The 19523-nt window shown below is 40.4% G+C and overlaps 1 protein-coding gene across 1 annotated transcript in view; it reads right to left on the bottom strand.

Moving 5' to 3' along the window:
• The window catches only part of LOC126184527 (DNA polymerase zeta catalytic subunit), a 227703-nt gene that overhangs the window by 195283 nt on the left and 12897 nt on the right, over positions 1-19523 (bottom strand). The window contains exon 4 of the mRNA XM_049926929.1: positions 9193-9286. Within this exon, the coding sequence (XP_049782886.1) occupies positions 9193-9286 (94 nt within the window). The remainder of the gene's footprint in view (positions 1-9192; positions 9287-19523) is intronic.

Below are 19523 nucleotides of genomic sequence, written 5' to 3'. Positions count from 1 at the left end.
CAAAGAATGCTGGAGGTGAGAAATTGCCACAAGATCATACAGAAGGTTAAAAAGGAGGTGAAGTTAGGTGCAATAATTTTAACATAAGCAGAGCTCCAGGAACAACGAATGTAAGAGTAGTTCTGTGTATTGGACTATGGTGTAAAGGGGGAAGGGGAAGTCAAAAGTTGAAAGGAATAGAAAGCCATGGAGGGAGACAGGCCTAAAGATTTAGAAAAGTAACCTATGGAATACATAATAAAGTAAACAAAAGAAAGACAGATAATAATGAATAATCAGTAGAACAAAAAGCCAGTCCAAGATGCAAATTTCCACTTTTTATTCATTTGATGACTAGTTTCAGGCCAAGACCCACTTTCAAAACATCCTACAGAACAGAAAACCAAATTTATACTCATGCATAACACAGTTATTACCAAATTCTTAAGCATATGCCAAAGATACAGAACATATCGTTTTAAACGTACATAACAAAGTCGAAAATGGCACTTTTTGAAGATGTAACAAATGTGTAATGAACATTTGCAGTGCATACAGTAAACTGGCAGTTTACTCCTTCCGCTCTCGAAACGAAACCTTGAGAAGAGGGCGTTCTTTTTATTTATTAAAATGTTCTCCAACCATCAAGAACACAGTAATTCACACAGTAACTGTACAAGCTCACAATAAAATTAATACTTTTTTTAAAATCTTTACCAAAAAGAGTCAAATACTTCAAATATCTGACCAGTAGTACACAGCCATGCCACATATTATAAAATTGAACCCATGTTGGCACATAAAAAAACATTAAATGTGAAACCATACAAATCAACAATAAAATTATTACTTTTTAAATCCTTTACCAAAAACAGTCAACCACTGAACAGCACCACCTACAGCATGTATTACAAAGTTATATGCCATGTATGCATGTAAAATTCATTAATATGAACAGCAACATTAGTATTAAAAGAAAACAAAAACAACAGGAGATTAAACATCTTCATCACTTCTGACCAGTTACAAGCTTTTTCTTTTAATACTAAAGTTGCAGTTCATATTAATGATTTTTATGTGCCTACATGGTATACAACTTTGTAACACACACTGTAAGTGCTGCTGCTGTTGTGTTTTACTGTTCAGTGGCTTTAAACAGTTGACTGTTTTTGGTACAGGATTTACAAATAATAATTTTATTGTTGACTTGCACAGTTTCATGTTTAATGATTTTTACATGCCAACATGGCATGCAATTTTGCAATACATACTGTTTGTGGGACTGCTGTGTATTACTTGTCAGTAATTTTAAATATTTGACGCCTTTTGGTAAAATTTTAACAAGTTTTCCTATTGTTTTCTGCACAGTTTCACATTTAATAATTTTTACAGGTCTAAATGGCTTACAATTTTGTAATATGCACTGTATGTGGTGCTGCTGTGTATTACTGGTCAGGGATTTTAAGTATTTGACTCTTTTTGGTAAAGATTTTAAAAAAGTATTAATTTTATTGTGGACTTGTATGGTTACTGTATGAATTGCTGTATTCTTGATGGTCGGAGAACATTTTAATAAATAAAAATGTTTTCTATATCAGTATGGGGTACCCCCTTCCCAAGGTTTCCTTATGACAGTAGAAAGAGTAAACTGCCAGTTATCTACATGCACTGTAAATGTTCATTTCACATTTGTGACATCTTCAAAAAGTGCCATTTTCAATTTTGTTACGTAAGCTTAAAACGAAGTGTTCAGTATTTTTGGCATATGCTTATGAATTTGGTATTAACTGTATTATGCATGAGTGTAAATTCGGTTTTCTGTCCTGTAGAATGATTTGAAAATGGGTCTCAGCCCAGAAACTAGTCATCAAATGAATAAAAAGTAAAAATGTGCTACTTTGAAAGGTTTTTCATTCTACTGATTAACAGAAAATGCTGATCCATGCTACTCCAGCATGCTGGAAGTTTGTAATAATGAATAATGACAAACAGAATACACCACTATCCACACTAAATGTGACATAACCAATGGCAGATGTACATTTATAGTTATCAGTGTTTGTTTGCTAGTATTTCAGTATTCATTCTTCTTCAGAGTGTAGAAAAGAAGTTCACGTGCAGAACATGAAGTGCTCTGAAGAACAATGAAAGATTGAGAAATCAGTCAGCACTACTTTCTACATAGCACTCTACTGTTCACCAGCTCTTTGATAATGTAAGTCATAGTCCTTACTGTCAATCACTATCGCCTTACCATTATTAAGATGGTTTAAAAACATGCAAAGCAAAGTGGAGAAATGAATTTAAGTTAGCAAATATAAACTAAACTAAACTCTTTGATCAGGCCCTGAAGACCACGCAATGTCAACCAGCTGTGATGTCATTCTGTGCCATGTCACACCATGTGGATGCGATATGGATGGGCATGGTGTCAGAACACCACTCCCTGACTGTTGTCAACTTATAAGAAATTTGGGACAGAAATAATTAACACATAATAAAAAAGATTTGCAGCTGGTTTTATGAACAGCATCTCATAGTGTGTCAGCTCAGACAATTGGTGAATCAAACAGCACTGACACAATGTGTACTGTGATATTAATGACAAATTCATTGGATATCACTTGGGTTTCTCATAATTCTGTGACATTAATGACAAATTCATTAGAAATCACTTGGGTTTCTCATAATTTATGTGAGGAAAGTTCAATGAGTATGGGGTGTGTAGAAGCCTATGAAGAAATATGACTGTAGAACCCAGAACAGTTTTCAGCGTCACCAGAAAGACTCAAATAGGCCTATTAGAAAATATAACTCCATGGTAATAGTTGCAAGCAATCATTCACTGAACACATGGTTACACGTTAAACTTAGGGCCACCATTATTCATACTGCCATGTATTTCTTGTGGAATATTTTTGGCAGTACCCAGTTTTCTACATCTACATCTACATCTACATTTATACTCCACAAGCCACCCAACGGTGTGTGGCGGAGGGCACTTTATGTGCCACTGTCATTACCTCCCTTTCCTGTTCCAGTCGCGTATGGTTCGCGGGAAGAACGACTGTCTGAAAGCCTCCGCGTGCGCTCTAATCTCTCTAATTTTACATTCGTGATCTCCTCGGGAGGTATAAGTAGGGGGAAGCAATATATTCGATACCTCATCCAGAAACGCACCCTCTCGAAACCTGGTGAGCAAACTACACCGCGATGCAGAGCGCCTCTCTTGCAGAGTCTGCCACTTGAGTTTGTTAAACATCTCCATAACACTATCACGGTTACCAAATAACCCTGTGACGAAACGCGCCGCTCTTCTTTGGATCTTCTCTATCTCCTCCGTCAACCCAATCTGGTACGGATCCCACACTGATGAGCAATACTCAAGTATAGGTCGAACGAGTGTTTTGTAAGCCACCTCTTTTGTTGATGGACTACATTTTCTAAGGACTCTCCCAATGAATCTCAACCTGGTACCCGCCTTACCAGCAATTAATTTTATATGATCATTCCACTTCAAATCGTTCCGCACGCATACTCCCAGATATTTTACAGAAGTAACTGCTACCAGTGTTTGTTCCGATATCATATAATCATACAATAAAGGATCCTTCTTTCTATGTATTCGCAATACATTACATTTGTCTATGTTAAGGGTCAGTTGCCACGCCCTGCACCAAGTGCCTATCCGCTGCAGATCTTCCTGCATTTCACTACAATTTTCTAATGCAACTTCTCCGTATACTACAGCATCATCTGCGAAAAGCCACATGGAACTTCCGACACTATCTACTAGGTCATTTATATATATTGTGAAAAGCAATGGTCCCATAACACTCCCCTGTGGCACGCCAGAGGTTACTTTAACGTCTGTAGACGTCTCGCCATTGATAACAACATGCTGTGTTCTGTTTGCCAAAAACTCTTCAATCCAGCCACACAGCTGGTCTGATATTCCGTAGGCTCTTACTTTGTTTATCAGGCAACAGTGCGGAACTGTATCGAATGCCTTCCGGAAGTAAAGAAAAATAGCATCTACCTGGGAGCCTGTATCTAATATTTTCTGGGTCTCATGAAAAAATAAAGCAAGTTGGGTCTCACATGATCGCTGTTTCCGGAATCCATGTTGATTCCTACATAGTAGATTCTGGGTTTCCAAAAACGACATGATACTAGATCAAAAAACATGTTCTAAAATTCTACAACAGATCGACGTCAGAGATATAGGTCTATAGTTTTGTGCATCTGCTCGACGACCCTTCTTGAAGACTGGGACTACCTGTGCTCTTTTCCAATCATTTGGAACCTTCCGTTCCTCTAGAGACTTGCGGTACACGGCTGTTAGAAGGGCGGCAAGTTCTTTTGCGTACTCTGTGTAGAATCGAATTGGTATCCCGTCAGGTCCAGTGGACTTTCCTCTGTTGAGTGATTTCAGTTGCTTTTCTATTCCTTGGACACTTATTTCGATGTCAGACATTTTTCGTTTGTGCGAGGATTTAGAGAAGGAACTGCAGTGCGGTCTTCCTCTGTGAAACAGCTTTGGAAAAAGGTGTTTAGTATTTCAGCTTTACGCGTGTCATCCTCTGTTTCAATGCCTTTATCATCCCGGAGTGTCTGGATATGCTGTTTCGAGCCTCTTACTGATTTAACGTAAGACCAGAACTACCTAGGATTTTCTGTCAAGTCGGTACATAGAATTTTACTTTCGAATTCACTGAACGCTTCACGCACAGCCCTCCTTACGCTAACTTTGACATCGTTTAGCTTCTGTTTGTCTGAGAGGTTTTGGCTGCGTTTAAACTTGGAGTGAAGCTCTCTTTGCTTTCGCAGTAGTTTCCTAACTTTGTTGTTTTACCACGTTGGGTTTTTCCCGTCCCTCACAGTTTTACTCGGCACGTACCTGTCTGAAACGCATTTTATGATTGCCTTGAACTTTTTCCATAAACACTCAACATTGTCAGTGTCAGAACAGAAATTTTCGTTTTGATCTGTTAGATAGTCTGAAATCTGCCTTCTATTACTCTTGCTAAACAGATAAACCTTCCTCCCTTTTTTTATATTTCTATTAACTTCCATATTCAGGGATGCTGCAACGGCCTTATGATCACTGATTCCCTGTTCTGCACATACAGAGTCGAAAAGTTCGGGTCTGTTTGTTATCAGTAGGTCCAAGATGTTTCTCCACGAGTCGGTTCTCTGTTTAATTGCTCGAGGTAATTTTCGAATAGTGCACTCAGTATAATGTCACTCGATGCTCTGTCCCTACCACCCGTCCTAAACATCTGAGTGTCCCAGTCTATATCTGGTAAATTGAAATCTCCACCTAAGACTATAACATGCTGAGAAAATTTATGTGAAATGTATTCCAAATTTTCTTCAGTTGTTCTGCCACTAATGCTGCTGAGTTGGGAGGTCGGTAAAAGGAGCCAATTATTAACCTAGCTTGGTTGTTGAGTGTAACCTCCACCCATAATAATTCACAGGAACTATCCACTTCTACTTCACTACAGGATAAACTACTACTAACAGCGACGAACACTCCACCACCGGTTGCATGCAATCTATCCTTTCTAAACAGTGTCTGTACTTTTGTAAAGATTTCGGCAGAATTTATCTCTGGCTTCAGCCAGCTTTCTGTACCTATAACGATTTCAGCTTCGGTGCTTTCTATCAGGGCTTGAAGTTCCGGTACTTTACCAACGCAACTTCGACAGTTTACAATTACAATACCGATTGCTGCTTGGTCCCCGCATGTCCTGACTTTGCCCCACACCCGTTGAGGCTGTTGCCCTTTCTGTACTTGCCCAAGGCCATCTAACCTAAGAAAACCGGCCAGCCCACGCCACACAACCCCTGCTACCCGTGTAGCCACTTGTTGCGTGTAGTGGACTCCTGACCTATCCAGTGGAACCCAAAACCCCACCACCCTATGGTGCAAGTCGAGGAATCTGCAGCCCACATGGTCGCAGAACCGTCTCAGCCTCTGATTCAGACCCTCCACTCGGCTCTGTACCAAAGGTCCGCAGTCAGTCCTGTCGACGATGCTGCAGATGGTGAGCTCTGCTTTCATCCCGCTAGCGAGACTGGCAGTCTTCACCAAATCAGATAGCCGCCGGAAGCCAGAGAGGATTTCCTCTGATCCATAGTGACACACATCATTGGTGCTGACATGAGCGACCACCTGCAGATGGGTGCACCCTGTACCCTTCATGGCATCTGGAAGGACCCTTTCCACATCTGGAATGACTCCCCTCGGTATGCACACGGAGTGCACATTGGTTTTCTTCCCCTCTCTTGCTGCCATATCCCTAAGGGGCCCCCATTACGTGCCTGACGTTGGAGCTCCCAACTACCAGTAAGCCCACCCTCTACGACCGTCCGGATCTTGCAGACTGAGGGGCAACCTCTGGAACAGGACAAGCAGCCATGTCAAGCCGAAGATCAGTATCAGCCTGAGACAGAGCCTGAAACCAGTTCGCCAGACAAACTGGAGAGGCCTTCCATTCAGCCCTACGGAATGTCTTTCGCCCCCTGCCACACCTTGAGACTACCTCACACTCTACCACAGTCTTAGTCCGATCGGGGGATGCGTGGGACGAGCTGGCCGTCCCCAACAAACCGCCATCTGGGCCCCCACAGTGATGCCCATTGGCAACAGCCTCAAGCTGTGTGACCGAAGTCAACACTGCCTGAAGCTGGGAGCGAAGGGATGCCAACTCAGCCTGCATCCGAACACAGCAGTTGCAGTCCCTATCCATGCTAAAAACTGTTGTGCAAAGAACGTCTGAACTAATCTACAGAGCGCGCAAACAAATCGACACAAAATTTAAACGGTTATTAAAATACAAGATTGCCTAGTAAATGCAGTAATGCTGCTACTTGCGCACTGCTGACACACTGCTCGGCGGCGGAAGGAGACTACGCGATTTTACACTATTCAGGTACTAAAATGCGATGCTACAACTCTCAAATACTATAATACGCCCAAAATTTATGAATTAAACAATGCAAGTACCAAAAACACGCAAAGAAATTAAGAATTAAACTATGTAACAAATGAGTGAGCTAGGAGTATACGACTTGCTGCTGCAGCTGCTTATCCAACGGCAGCAGGGAGCACACTATTTGCACTATTTAAGGTGGGAGGAGACTCATCATTCAAATGTGTAAATATAATAATTGCATAATAATATTTTAAAGAGGACTGGAGTGATAATGGGAAACAAATGAGGATTAATTAAAACAAATAAAGTTCTGATTCACAATGGTATGATGAAATTAATCTTTGTGAAGTTGAGATTGACACTCAACTAATGCACAAATATTGTCATGTTAATGAACTGTTGCAGGTTGCTGTATTTGGCTGAAAATCAGAAATACTTCCAAAATGGGCGCATGAATTCCAATGTAGTTTAAGAAATGGGTCACTTGTTACTAATGGAGGCAATGGAACAGTTTGTAATAATGTAGCTGCAATCAATTCTGGCTTGTAAGAATACAAGCTCATTAAAAATTTTATATTACAGTGGAGCTGCAGCAATGATCAGCAGCAGACAATTTTCCAATATCAGTGCTACTTCACTGTTTGCAGTTTACTGGTGGACAGAAAGCAGGTAGGAAGGCATTAAATGCCCCTTTGACATCAAGACCACTAGATGGAACATTGGCTGGTTCACCTGTCATGACACCTAGTCATCAATTCTATATTACATAGGGGTTTCCAAATACTCTTGATAAGATGGTAATGTGGGCATGATCAGAAACCAGTTATCCAGCATGATGGAGGAACACTTCCTAATTGTGACCAAGGGCTAAGTTCATCACCCCACAAGAGAGCATGCTGCTGGGCTGAACACCATCAAAAACAATGGCTCTTTAACAGTCTTTATGATCTGGATCTCCCCCATCTTCTAGCAGCAGTAGCAGCAGCAGCAGCAGCAGCAGTTCTCAGTTGTGTACACGAGTCCCTCCGACACATCCTTTGTTCAATCACCTTCTAGCTATTTAATTCTGGCCACCTAACTTTAGCACAATTCACAGATCTACAAATTTATGAATCTTCATCAATACCACTGCTCTAACAGGGTTTCCCTCCCTCTACTGTATCTTCTAGCCCACTTCCCCACGACAATTTCATCACTAGCAACACACAACAATGCTGTAGCAGTCACAATGAGATCTCTCCTAGCACTCTGCTAATATCTTCTTCCCTTGACAGCATCCAGTCTTCTCCTAGTTTGCTCATTCCTCCTCATTTCTTCCTCCTCATGTATTTCATCTCCTCCACTCAACACAACCCCCTCACTTCAGTCACACTGCACCACCGGACAATGAGCTTTTGTGTGTATGCACACATGCTTTTATGCTTGTGCACTCTAAAGAAAGATATAAGAATGGAAGCTGAGCTTTCATGTACCAGTTCTTATTTACGTCCATTCACTATTCAATAACTCAACCATTTATCAGTGGTTAAACCCATTTAACTATTCATATTCTGTTGTAAGATTTTTCAGTATCATATCACATGCAGATGACATGTGAACCGAGTCGACCGACACATATGCTAGAACAATTAGGATATTAGGTCAAGCTGTGTTGACACCGCCACCATAATGATAGTCCATAGACGCTCTTAAAGGACCAGTGATAGTGCAAGTATCTAGGAATAGAAATAATCTAAAGAAAGTTGAACGTTTGCAATTTTGGAAGATATTGCCAATTACAAGTATTACGTTATGCAGAACTGAGCAAGGTGGCACAGTGGATAGCACACTGGACTCGCATTCGGGAGGATGATAGTTCAAACCCGTGTCTTGGCATCCTAATTTAGGTTTTCCATGATTTCCCTAAATTGCTTCAGGCAAATGCATGGATAGTTCCTTCTAAAGGGCACTGCCGACTTCTTTTTCCATTCTTCCCTAATCCAATGCGACCAATGACCTCACTGTTTGGTTCCCTCCCCCAACTCAACCAACTAACCGTTATATAAAAAATACATATAACAAAAATAATTATAATCTTAAAACAATTATCATCTAAAATGTTCTACATTTCAGCAGTATTTTAAGAAACTGTTAGTATGGCATCAGTAACACTGAATACTTTACTTTTTTTAGCTGTTTCATTAATAAGCATTTCTTAACTATCTATTATGCATTTTTAACTATCATTTCAACAGCTGCTTAATATTATTCATACTGGAAGCCGCCATACCTGGAGTAGTTCTACAGCTTTTCTGATTATATTTGGGTTATAGAAGTAAATTTTTAAATACTGGCTCTCTTTTGTGTGGTATCCATAGAAGGGTCTGGAAAGATAGAACACAATTTTACACACATTTGAAACAGAATGTTACAAATAGTTAACTAAATAAAAGGTTAAGAAAATGGTAATTTATATTTGTATCCAGACATTCCAAAGAGAAGACATTAAACACATATAATATGCATCTACATCCTTTCACTGCAGATCATAAAGAAAGTGCATTACAGAGATAATTTTTAATGTTTCCTATTTTATGCTCCTTGCCTTTCCATTTATGCATGGACACATTATTTTTTTATGTTTGTATATGGGGTTTTATTCATCTAGTTTTACCTTCATGGTCTCTACAGGAGTGTTATGAAGGAAGCTAATTTATGTTTACAGATTCTGTTTTCAAAATTGGTTCTTGAACTGTCAAACCATTTCATGGGCACATTTTTTGTAGTGACTCAGTGAAGCTAATTTTTTTTTTTGTATCATATCAGAATTGTGATCAAATGACTACATTTCATTTTTATAATTTTATTTTTGTGATTTAGGACCATACACTATCGTGAGAAGTATTATTCCCACTGCCTTTCTGTGAGCTATTATGGGTAGCCATTACACAAGTTTTGAAATTCCCTCACTAACGCTAAACATTTGTAGAAGCCGACTTGCTATGTGCTGGATTTGAGAATTTGACCATTTCTGCATGTTCCCATCAGTGTATCAATGCACAACAAGTCACAATAGTATACACTGTAGAAACAAAGAAATGTGTTCTGAATTCAAATGTGACAACAATAGTGATTTCACGATAAGTGGAAGCTGATTGTTGTAGCAGTTTTCATTATCCTAGTATAGTGTACTACCACAAGATGTCAGGCACGTCTAGAGGTGGAAAGATATATTCCCATGAGTGAAGTAAAACAATTAATTTTGTGGTATTTATGGTTCATGCAGTCCACAAAAAGAAATATTTACTTTGTGATAAGTATAGTTTTTGGTCCTCGTGGGAAAATTACTTTGGTGGTAAGCATACTTCCCTCTGGCCATAAAATCAACGCTATTTGATGGTATGTACACTTCTCATGAACCCTGAAGGTCAAAACACACATTTCATGGCAATTAAAAGATATATTTCACAAAACAAACAATTGGTGTAGCAAACTATCACTAGATGCCAAGAGCTTACAGAGGTGATTACTACGAACATAGTAACGAAATACAATTGGTAACATGTAATCATCCCATTGCCCATGAAATCATTCAAAAAGGTATATTAATAATTTTTACTTATGGACCGTCTGACAGCAACTGAATAAAACACAATTTTAGTGCCATGCGCGTTTCGCCTTTATTTTCTGCAAGGCATCATCAGTGGCAGGTTGCGTGGACTATTTCCTACATATTACGCTCCTGTTGCATTTTTGGTGTTGTTCTTCTTCTTATGAACGCCAATTTGCGTTTTTTTTTTCCCCATTCCACAACACTATGCACTGAACGCTTGTTTTAAAGCAATGTTTTTCATTTTACATGCAACTGAGGAAGACAGGACTATAAAAGTTGAAGATGTCATTCAAAAAGGCTTTCGTGTGATTTTAGGCACCTTTCTTTGAGTATCTATCAGATGAGATTTTTAACATTTGTGTTGCCATCCTATGTATATATGCTTGGTTTCACTTTTACTAGAAGCTGACATGAAACCAAACCCATTTGCCTATTTTACTTTATTTTTCACCGGACCATGTGAAAAAATTACACATGCAATGTATCTGACAGCAGAGACAGAAAATTATGAAAAAAAAAAACTACAAACTCAAGATAACAATGATAGTATATATTAATAAGTAACACATTACAGGGAAAGGCTCTCAACTATTCTGAGTGACAACTGCATAACATAGGAGAAGTAGTGTCCTACAAGAAAGCCTTTCAACTTAGGCTTGAATCTCGAGATATACGTAGTACTGGGCATGGAACCCATGGAATCTCCAAAATAGTTCACCCTTTTCTGTAGAATGGTTATGGAAGTGTTGTCCAAGGATACATCAATTTTCCCCCTATTATTCACTGAGTGAGTACTTCAGTCCATTTTGAATGGGTTCATGTTATTAACTATAAATCCTATGAATGAGAAAATATGCAAGAACTGTAGCATTAGAATTCTGAGCTGCTGCTCATCCATCTTCAGTCCGTACAATTTACAATGTTCAACGTCATGAATTACTTGATCATCCAGTGATATTAAAAATTGGCTTTTTGTCAGAAGCTATATGACACATAGTTTTTTGTTAGAGTTAAGTAACAATTTGTGCTCTGTATGCCACAAGCTGACACTACAGAAAACCCTAGCTGCTATACCATTTAAATTATATTCACATTATTCACAATGGCACTCATGCCACCTGCAAACAGAATTTTTTTAACACTCTTTCATGTTTATTTGAAGATCACTGAAATATATCAAGAGAATAACATTGGTCTTAAAACAAAACCCTGTGGCACACACAGTACACAATACCTTGGTCAAATTAAAATTTCTTCCCTGTTTGTTGACACTGGAGGACAATGTTCTGCTGCCTATTTGTTAGGCACAAAAGGAACAATTGATGAGCTGCTCGAGTTCCAGAATTTTCACACATACAAGAAAATTAAGAGCAAATGTTTTTATTAAAGCAAAACAGCAAAACAGGTACCAACTGTCCTTAACTCATCATTTACAACTTCAAGTATGGAAAAAAATACAGAATCAATTGCAGTTTCTGGGACACATTCATTTGTAAGTCTAACAGCACATTATGTAGAATGGGATGTGTTGTTCCTTTTTTACACACAGTCTTCCCCAAAACCTTTGAAAACCTGGCCATAAAAAATTGCCTTGAAACTGTCTATATTATCTTTTTTCCATTGTTATAATACTGTTTTATTATTGAGTGCTTTAACTTGTTTGGAAATTTATTGCATCTGCAATACATATTACACAGCCAACTTAGTATATCACTAATGAATGGTGCTTGATATTTCATCATACTAATGTAATCCTTTACTTTTAAATCTGCATGCATACTATATAAATCACCTAATGGAGTGTTGGCAAAGGACATCTCATGTACCACAATTATCTCCTTCCCCCTCCTCTCCCAAACGTTTTCCTGTTCCATTCATAAATGACGTGCAGGAAGAATTACTTTCAGTACGCATCCACATGAGTTTGAATTTTTATGATTTTATTAGCACCAGTTTGTTAGATATATTTGAGAAGTTACATGTGCTTGAATATTCTTGAAACATACAATTTCGAAAATTTTCCAATATCTCACAATGCAAAGTCCAGCTTGGAAAATCAACAATATTCTGAAAAGGATAGATTGCCACCCACCATAAAGATGAGACACTGAGTTGCAAGTAGACACAATGAAAAGACTGTTACACATTGCGCTTCTGGCCAAAGCCTTCTCTGGCAAGAAAAAGGAAAACACACACACACACACACACACACACACACACACACACACACCTGCTGCTGTCTCTGGCCACTCCAGCTGGAGGTGCGGTCATGTGTAAGTGTGGTATGCTTGCTTGTGTGAATGAGTATGTGTTTTTCTTTCCCTTTCTGATGTAGGGTTTCACTGAAAGGTCCATGTGTAACAATCTTTTGTTGTGCCTGTCTGCAACTCAACATGTCTTCTTAACTGTGAGTAGCAACGGATCCTTTTCAAAAAGGATTACCAGTATGTCTTTTTGTAACATCTGTCACTGGAGTAGGATGAGCACCTCTGTGACGCTTTGTTAAGCAAAATTGTAGTGGAATGTGCTGCTCTTCTGTGCATATTCCCTATCTGTTTTATTAATCCTGCCTTGTAAGGGTCCATGACTGATGGGGTAGCAATCAAAGAGTCAGCTGAATGGGGGTTTTGTAAGCTATATTCGTCTCGAGTGAATTATGTTTTCTTAGGATTTTCCTGATGAAATACAGTTTAATATCTGCCTTTCTTTCAAGCACTCCACTTTAAATTTCTTTGAACAGTTACTCCCAGATATTTAATGATTGTCATTTTGAACTTGACATAGTCCTCTGAATTTTGTGACTGCTCTAACACATTCAAAAAGCCCACTGAACTGAGGCAGCAATGGAAATATTGTAGCTATGTCAAGGCAATCCAGAGAACCTCTTTAGCCACCTAATTGCCATGGACAAGTACAGTGTGTATCAACATGACCTGGAGACAAAGGAGCAGAGCAAGCAGTGGAAATGTGGATTCACCACTGCTAAAAAAGATAAAGACCCAATTCTCATTGAGAGTGTTTTTTGGGCTCCACTGGTGCAGTACTGATTTTGCTTGTAAGGAGCAAATGTCACAAGAGAATACTACCGAAATCACTTGATGATGTTATGGGAGGCTGTCAAGGCAAAGTGTGGTGAGGACCTAGCCAAGGTGGTGTTTTTGTTTCACAATAATGCCCAGCTTATTCCACACAGGACAGTCACACATATTTTCTTTGGACTACCAAATTTTGCCTAATGCCCATTTCCCCTCGCCCTACCCATATTCTTCTGACATGGCATACAATGAATGTTTCCCCTTTCCTTGGATGAAGAAACTGTTGGGTGGCAGGCATTTCTAGAACAACAATGAGGGGATTTTGAGGTGGAGCATTTTCTGCACAGCCAAACTGCAGTTTTCTACAACCAAGCTCATCACAAAGTCATCCATTGTTGGGAAAAATGTGTCACATCAAAGGGTGAATATGCAAAGGATGACTTACATGATCGCCAAGTTTTATGGTAGCAGCTTGATTTGATCAGAGTGATAATTAAAATCTCACAATTTCCTCTTGTAAGTGGTAGTAAGGAACTCTATGAAGTACCTTTTGGAAGTCAACCAATACAGCATTAGCTGGCACTGCTATATACGGCTTTTTTGATATAGTGGATGATTAGAGTGAACAGAGTTCCACAAGACTACTGTTTGTAGAATATATTTTGATTCCTACAGAAATTTTCAGCCTCAGAAAAGGTCATAGTACACTTGCAAAGATTTGCACATTTACATAAGCCAACACAACTGTGATTTAACTTACCCAATATAACTAACAGTTTCATTCTTCCACAGAAAAGATGTAATATATTAAGCACCTAACCCCCAAACCCCACACCTGATGAACCATGGACCTTGTCACTGAAGAGGAGGCTTGTGTGTCTCAGTGTTACAATACCCAGTACCGTAGGTGCAACCACAATAGAGGGGTACGTGTTGAGACACCAGACAAACATATGGTTCCTGAAGAGGGGAAGCTGCCTTTTCAGTAGTTGCAGAGGCAACAGTATCGTTGATTGACTGATCTGGCCTTGTAACATCAACCAAAATGGCCTTGCTGTGCTGGTACTGTGAATGGCTGAAAGCAAGGGGAAACTGTAAACGTAATTTTTCACGAGGGCATGCAGCACTACTGTAGCCTGGGCAGCTACTTCAAATCAGTCTTTGGACTGAAAACCACAACCCTCTCATAACTGACTGTACAGCTTTCTTTTTTTCTGAGAGCTTCCTATTTTTTATTGCAACGCAAGGCTTTATGCTGTCTCAGTAACTTTTTTTTCCAGTTTTTGGTAGTGCAAGTCTGCAACTGGGCACGTTATGATGCATTTCAGCATAGGTTTAGGAAGTGTTTAGTAATAAATGTCTTTCATAGGCAAACTGCAATTTTCAAGTATCATAATAATAAAATGAATTTACCACTTGCTTTACCCATAACTGAATGGACATGATCATTTCAGTTCATAGTCCCAGGTGTTAGCATGACATTACTAGTTCCAATGTGCCTGTCGAGAACTATTTCTCTTTCTTTGCGCCTTGCTCATACTTTTATTTGGTTTGTGGTTTCATCACAAATATTATTAAGTAACACTTCTTGATGGGTTTTATCATCTTTACCTGCTCTTTAACATTATAAGAACTGATATTTTCATCACTCATCCTTGCAGTGGCACAACTAAATTGTGATAAATCCTTTGCTTTTTGTTTGTGAATAATTCAACAATTTGACTTTCATTTTATTTGCATGTATTTCGGACCTGTCATTAACAAGAGTCTGATACTAATTTTTATACCAATAAAAGCCAAATATATACCTAAAATTTCTTATGATTTTTGGAGTGCCACTATGAAAGGCTCTCACCCGCCCAGTTGGCCGTGTGGTCTAACGCACGGCTTTCCAGGCGGGAAGGTGCGCCTGGTCCCTGGCACGAATCCGGCCGGCGGATTTGTGTCGAGGTCCGGTGAACCGGCCAGTCTGTGGATGGTTTTTAGGCGGTTTTCCATCTGCCTCAGCGAACACGGGCTGGTTCCCCTTATTCTACCTCAGTTACACTATGTCGGTGATTGCTGAGCAAATGAGTTCTCCACGTACGCGTACACCACCATTACTCTACCTCGCAAACATAGGGGTTACAATCGTCTGGTGTGAGGCATTCCCTGGGGGTCCACCGGGGACCGAACCGCACAATAACCCTGGGTTCGGTGTGGGGCAGCGGAGGGGTGAAGTGGACTGCGGCAGTCATCATGGGGATGTAGACCAATGCAGCTGTGGTGGGGATGGAGCCTCTCCATTGTTTCTAGGCCTTCGGTTAACGTACAATACAATAAAATACAATAATAGGCTCTTGCTACAATAGTTATTGAAGGCTTTGTGCATGGTTCTTTTGGTAACCAAGTCAGTTTTGAATAATATTTTCCTATATGTAATTTTATGCTTTTATTCATAGTTATTGTGCAGCAGTTTCAGTTTTTTGACAAGCTTCTTGCTATTGTTTGTGTAACATGGGGGAAAGAGGGCAGTCTTCCACCATCATTACCTGCCTTGCTAAGTGAAACTGCCATGTATGAAACATAACATAATGAAAATAGCCTGCCACTTCCTACACTAAAGCATAGAGCTGGTGTGAGAACACCACTTGATAATGCGTCAGCTAATGCATGTTCAGCTACTACCCCATCCTAAATTGATTTTTCTTTACCACACCAAAATGCTGCAATATTACGTGAAAAAATTGTATTTCAAGAACTTCACCGAACTATTTGACTGTCTCTCGACACCAAGCAAAATTCCTCAGTTTACTCTGGGGCGAGTTGTCTCTTATTACGAACTGAAGTCTTTTGCCTGGGTGCACTAGTGGAGTGGTCAATCATGCCAGCAATATGATCCCATTATTCTTGGATGGTGGGGCACTCCACAAATAAATTCTGTTCACCTAACACCCTATTTGCCATGACAAGCATCCATTAATGCAGATTCAATTTTGGTATTGCTCTATCTAGTAGATGACATTGAGTAGGAGCAACCAAAGACAGGAGATCCAAAATTTCCCATTGAGTAGCATCAGTGAGAGCAAGCACAGAAATGCATTTCAATGTCAAAGTATATTGTTTTCGCTAAAGCTACAGAGCAAGAACCAACTTATTTTGCCAACTTTATTTTTATCAAGGAAACTACAATAAACCACCAACAGTAACACACTATTCAAAACCAAAAAACAATAAGGATCCCTTCTGTGCAAATAACAACTAATTCCCATAATCAGAGTTCCCTTCGACTCTATACAAGTACAACTGTTCCAAGTTGAAGTTGGCTGTTAGCAGCTGGTAGATAGCCTAACACATTGGAAGTGACACATCACAATCGTTGCGGAAGAGAGGATGGTCGGGATGCCACACCGCTGGACCAGCCGATCTTCTCCACACTCGACAAGCCGAGAACTGCCTCTGAACAGCTGAGTGCCGGCTTATCTAGCCCCAGGCAGAAGGATATTTCCGGGACTATTTGCACACACGTGATCACCAGGAAATAGTTCATTGAACGTCGCGCCCCCTTGCTCTGCTACTGGTTGATGCTGGCCAGGACAGTCATTTAAATGGTATCTGGATTACTGGAGAGTGTCACGCACCAAAGAATTAGCTGGCCATCATGTTTTCTGGCCTGGTTTGGATGGCGACACTCATTTGGTTACAGCACGTTCTCAATGTGCATCGCAGCAAGCTGCCTTGTGGGCAACTTTGTCTCCATGGCTGCAACCTTTGCAGGCCTGGGACTGTCTCCACATTAATTTCCCTGGCCTTTTCCTTACTACATACTGGCTTGTAGTAACTGACACATTCTCTCAGTTCTCATATGTTGTTCGTTGCCCATCAACTTCAGCCTCTGCCACTGTGGCAGCATTGGGAAACCTTTTTCCATTGACAGACTTCCAGCAATGTTGGTCTCTGATTATGGCCCTCAGTTTGTGTCACAGGAATTTGTCTAGTTCTGCAACGCCCGCAGAATTCGCCACATTTTTGCCCCGTCCTTCCAGCCACATCCCAACGGTGAGGGCGAAAGGTTAGTTAGAACATTCAAAACACAAATGAAAAGGTACATGATTCAGCCCCTGTCTGATGTTGCCTTGGATCAATTTCTGTCTTCCTGTCAGTTCGCACAGTTCGGCGACAACAGCCTCACCAAACTGCTCCACAGGCAACAACCCCAGACGCTCTTGCATTTCCTGCGGCCCAGTGAGTGACATCAACACATGCAGCTGTTGTCTCATTTCTGGCCCAGGGTAGCTGTTTGGGCATGCAGGTTTGCTTGTCACCCAAAATGGATTCCCGTCGTCATCTCCCAATGTTGCGGCCACCATCTCTATGAAGCCTGTAGGGAGGAGGGCCTCTGTACATGCTATTACGACCAGTTGTGCCTGCATATGGACAACCAAATAACCCCAGCTGGGACACCGACATGGCCACAACAGTCTGCTCGATGGATCACCTGATTTGACTGGATCCCTGCCACGACTAAGTTGGGCCACCTCATCACCGGTGGAAAAACCTGGCGCAACTTTTCCAATACCGCTACCAGTACCAATGCAGCCGTCGTCAACACCGGCGCCATGTCCTCCGTCTCAGTTGGAAACTGTGAGGGGACCACCACCACCAGGCCCTGGACCTGATGTGGACATGGAGCTCGTGCCGACATCACCCATTCTACCGTATGGCGGACTGTTATGCTGCCTATGCCCAACTAATTCTGACCATATGCCCCAGTATCAGCGTGTCATTTCAGTCAGAGTCTCATGGAGGAAGGTGTTGTGGACATCCCGCAAATCCGAGCTATTCCCCAAGGGAAGAGGAATGAAGTAATGCACACACACTTAAAAGCCGTGTGCATTAGCAGTGTGCTGTCATCCGTGAGAATGCGTCATGAAAGAGGAATACCGTAACAGAGCCCACCATGGGCAAGTGCCTTATTTAAACCCTACCACGCTACACTCACGTTCAGTTATCATGTTATTACTGCTTGCATACATTTTCTTATTCTTATTGTTTACAGTGTAGGGTGATTGGCCTACATGGCACCGCCTAATGAAATTGTACCAACTTGTTTGGTTATGCTGTGAGTCCAAGTTACAACAATTAAAGCACCCACTTCTGGGACATGGGAAGGTGCGCCGGCTCAGGATTTATCTGCCCCGTGGATTGACAATAGTGACTGATGTATCGGCCAGCTTGCATGTGGTTTTTAGGAAGTTTCCCACATCCAACGACATAAATACTGGGCCAGTACTCAAGTTCCACCTCTCAATCTCAGGTACATGTTACACAAATCTTTAGAACATGTTCCCACACTTGATGATGGGATTTACTCTAGGAGCAAAGAGATGGGGTACATACATTCTGTACTGGGGGGAGTGGTGGAATCAGGAAGGGCATCCAGGCACCATCTACCTTGTTTCTACATTGCCTCAATCCACTTAACAATGGTAACCTGTGGCAAAACAAGAAAAGATGAACGTGTAGGTGAAGATGAAAAATAATCTGGCTGTTATTTCAGCAACAATCAAAACTGCATGCCACGTATTTTATGACTTTAGTACTGCCATGGAACTCACACGTTATTTCACATGGTATGATATATTTTAAAATTTACAGAATGAAACAGAATTTCAAATATTTCATCTATTTCTTTTCCAGTTGTCCAACTGTTTACTTCTTGTTGCGGCAGACATGCAGCAATCCTGGATGAGGGAGCAGTGGAATTATTTTGCAGTTCTTCACAAAGAGTATATGAAATGCAGTTTGTGCGGGAAAAAGTTGGTGTACTGATCACGTTTGATGAAGCTGAAGATGCACATTAAAAGATCACACATGTTGGCTAACTTTGTTACAAATTCAACATCAAGGATTGTGGATCCCATGGTGCCAGAGTTGCAATGACTATGTTTTATAGCTTGTGTTATTATTTTTGTAGCTGCATTTTCTTTTACA

This window comes from Schistocerca cancellata, chromosome 4 (assembly GCF_023864275.1).
Source record: "Schistocerca cancellata isolate TAMUIC-IGC-003103 chromosome 4, iqSchCanc2.1, whole genome shotgun sequence".
Classification (NCBI taxonomy): domain Eukaryota; kingdom Metazoa; phylum Arthropoda; class Insecta; order Orthoptera; family Acrididae; genus Schistocerca; species Schistocerca cancellata.
Note: the sequence above shows the minus strand (reverse complement) of the source record. Positions and strands in the feature narration are given on the sequence as shown.